The sequence below is a fragment of the Mytilus trossulus genome, chromosome 10, assembly GCF_036588685.1.
Source record: "Mytilus trossulus isolate FHL-02 chromosome 10, PNRI_Mtr1.1.1.hap1, whole genome shotgun sequence".
Classification (NCBI taxonomy): Eukaryota; Metazoa; Mollusca; class Bivalvia; order Mytilida; family Mytilidae; genus Mytilus; species Mytilus trossulus.
This window is the reverse complement of record NC_086382.1, coordinates 22,627,258-22,631,076: the sequence shown is the minus strand read 5'-3', so window position 1 is coordinate 22,631,076 and position 3,819 is coordinate 22,627,258. Positions and strand designations below refer to the sequence as shown.

Below are 3,819 nucleotides of genomic sequence, written 5' to 3'. Positions count from 1 at the left end.
TTTCAGCTCTTTCACCCTTGTAGTTGTAATTGTAGTAACTATATTTATTAAGATATCTAGTAGCAGTGTTAGCTTTATTTTGTTGTAGGAAAAGTAGTAAATAAGTAGTATCGAAAGTAATGCAATAATAGGATTAGCAACTCAAAGTTGTTGTTGCAATAGTTGCTGTAATAGACGTAATATTAGAAAATCGATTACAAAGTCCAAGAGGTGATTTTAAACGGAAAATCGTCTTGTATGGTGTTTAAGTGAAGACATTATGAAAGAATACTCTTCGACATTATCTTGTTCAAAATTAAAGTCAGACAGAGTACTATTTGTAAATTTTGTAGGTGCTGTCGCATATTCGTCCATTATGGATTGGTCCATTATGAATTGGTTAAACATCAAGTGAGGATAATATTTCCACAGAAATCGAGTTTTCTTCAGAGCAAATTTTTTTTCTTCAAATAAAGCTCTCGCGCATTCTAAAAGAGATATTGATTTGCTATCCCGAACGGTGGATATTATACCAAGGTCAAGCAATGATTCAACTTTTTCAACACGATTAGTAACACTTGTCTCATCAGCAATTAAATAAGATAGTAAAGCGTGTTTCTTTTTGGTATCAAACTTACTGCCGAATCCAAGCTTAACTAAGTGTTTTAAATCATCTCCATCAGAATCTGTAGAAATAAAAGTTAGAAAAGCCACATAGTTATCGTTATACTTCGGTACTTCCGAATGGCTGTTTATATTTCTACTGCGAATAGTGTTCGGTAACACTTCAAACTCATGCATATTTACCAACAGCTGGTATAGTTTGTGATTGCCACTATGACGTATCTTTTGGTTTTCCATTGATATAATCTGTCGCAATATTTCAGTATGATTCTTCCAGAGGGCAAGTTGTAACGACGATGCTCCAAAATCATTTGGAATGATATAATCTGCCCCCTTTTCGATAAGAAAGGTTGCTATTTCGAAATTCCCTTGCATTAATGCAAATGTAAGTGGTAATTTGTTACCAGTTACTTGGGCATTTATTCTGCAATTATTGTTAATCAATATTTGAACGACATCAAAATGACCACTTTCAATTGATGCTAAAAGCGGCGATTTACCATATATGTCTCATAAGTTAATATCACAACCCCATTTAACCAAATACGAAACAATTTCTGAATGGCCAGCTTCTGAGGCAATAAATAGTGGTGATTTTTTTTCGTGCTCGCAAAAGTTGACATCTGCGCCGTTTTCAACAAGCAATTTTACGATGTCTTTGAAACCCCGACTTGAAGCTTCAAATAAAGGTGTCCTTTCATAAAACATATCCTTGTTCTCGTCGGCGCCGTTTTGTACAAGACAGTTCGCTATAGCAGTATATCCATACGCTGAAGCTATATATAAGGGTGGTGCACTACCATCTGTGATATGAACACGAGGTTTAAAAGCGTTGACATTTGCACCGTTTTCGGCTAAGTATTTAACCATCTCATAATCTCCATTCTCTGTTGCAACACTTAACGGAAACTCGTGATACTCACACACGTTGACATTTACATCAGACTGTACTAATACTTTTACAATTTGCAAATCACCATAGTGACAAGCTGCATTTAGAGGTTCGATAGTCCTATGATAATTTTCATCAAGGTAGTCGATGTCGGACATATACATAGGTGTAGCGTCTATGCTCTCTTTTTTCATGTACATTAATATTAGTTCCACCATACATGGATCGCCATTGTAAACAGACAATATCAGTAATCTGGTTTGTTCTTCTATATTTGAACCGAACACGATGTCAGTAGAATCGTTATGATCATGAACGTGATTAACAATTTCTTGTAAAAGGAGAGTGTGCCCGTAATAAACAACCCAACTAATCAATCTGATTGTATAAGTGACGTCATTGCCGCGTATGCCGTAATGTTGTTCTCGTTGTTCTTGTTGAACTTTTACTCTTTTATCTGTTAAAAGTTCTCTCCTGAAGGTTTCATCACGATACATATTCTCAAACGTTCTCCCCGCTTTGTCTTCGTAATCTATCAAATGTTCACAATTCCTGGTGATTGGAGTAAAAAATGTAATCTTAAAGTCCTCGTACGATTTCTTTTTCATCAACTGAAAGAACACATAAAGGAATGGCTGATATTTAAGTGCCTTGTTCATAAAAACGTCAAACAGTTTGTCTGATTCTAGATCTAAATATAATCTTTCAGCTAATTTTGAAAAGTGTCTTTCTTTTATCTTTATGTTTAAATCATCAAATGAAGGATTCCCATCTACAACAACTTTATTGGCTATAAAGTTACTTGGCATAAACTCCAATATGTGTTCTGGAAATTCATTTCCATAGTGGTATGCACCGGTTTCGTAAATTGAATCATGGATAAATGAATATTCGTTTTCAAACTTCACTACAAAAGTATCTTCAATATAAGTTAAAGCATCGAATATCTTTCTATCTGCTGTTCCTCGATCTAATCCACAAGAGTTGTAAATCCTTTTCTTAACTTGCTTTGAAGGCATATTGTGAATTGACAATTTTTTGTTGTTGACTAGGCATAACACCAAAGATGCATATTGTGCGGTATTTGTCTTTTGTAGTTTGCTCATTTCTTCAAGTAGTATTTCAAATGGCCTTGCAAAAAACTTTGAGCCAATGACTTGGTAGTTTACATTAACTGCAAATAGTTGACACAATAATGGAACCATTATTTTTGCATTCGTTAGAGATAGGTTAGTATAGAACTTTTCGTCGACGCCTGCCTTTGAACAATGTATTTTAATGATTTTCATCTTCTTTAAATCATTTAATTCATTGTTCATGCTTTCTAAATCAACTACATTTTGGAAAACAAATGGTTTTAATATGTTAGCCTCATTATACACCGTCTTTCGACAAGTAAGTAAAAGCTTTGACTTACTATTACTAAGTGACCTAATAATGCTTTTCTCGCTTGAAGCTATATTATTAAATCTCGTCATATCTAAAGCAAAAACACCTCAGATATCATCTAACACGAACACTTGTCGAATATTACAGTTTCCATATCGTATGATTTCCTCCTCTTTACACACAGGGACAACCTCCCAACCAAGCCTTTCAAATAGTAATGCTATATGTCTTGCTGTCGCAGTTTTACCAGAACCAGGACCGCCAATGAATGTCACCATGCTATGTTTATGAACCTCTTCAATCGCTGCTTTGTATCCCCGTGTTTCGTCGAGGAATAGAATATCATTTCTTTTCCAATCTTCCAATAATGTATTATGGCATTCTTAAATATAAAAAAGTTGGTATTTGTTAATTTTGTTGAATATAAACAATAGAAATGTCTGATCTAAAATGCAACCTCCGATGTCATAAAAGATCCTATTTCCCTTCTCTGAATTCAAATCAAAAAGGTTTTTCAAAAAAGTATACTTCAAACGATTTTCGGTTATTTTGAAACATAGCAGTTAACATTATTAACTTACTTCTAATGTTACGAGGAATATGTTGTTCATTTATTTCTTCTATATCCTTTCTGCAGTAAATAACAGCATCTTCAATTTCTGTTATTTCATCCCGACAGGTATATAGTTCATTTTGAAGTTCACACATCTCATCTTTCATCTTGGAAATATTTCTTTTCATATTTTCTATTTCATTTTTCTGAGATCCTTGAAACTGATTGTATTCTAGTGCTGTAATCTCGGTTTTCAAAGTTTCTTGACTCAATCTGTTAACAGCCTAAATTAAGATACACTTCTGATGAATTACATCGTATGACTTTCATGATAGGGGAGATAATACTATATTAGATAAGAATCTATATCGTTTTCGTTTGT

General features: G+C 33.8%; 1 protein-coding gene across 1 annotated transcript; it reads right to left on the bottom strand.

The window, feature by feature from the left end:
• Positions 1-1,113: 1,113 nt before the first annotated feature.
• On the bottom strand, positions 1,114-2,514 carry LOC134687760 (ankyrin repeat and KH domain-containing protein mask-like). Its single transcript, XM_063548217.1, has one exon. The coding sequence runs from the start codon at positions 2,512-2,514 to the stop codon at positions 1,114-1,116; it is 1,401 nt and encodes a 466-aa protein (XP_063404287.1).
• Positions 2,515-3,819: the final 1,305 nt, after the last annotated feature.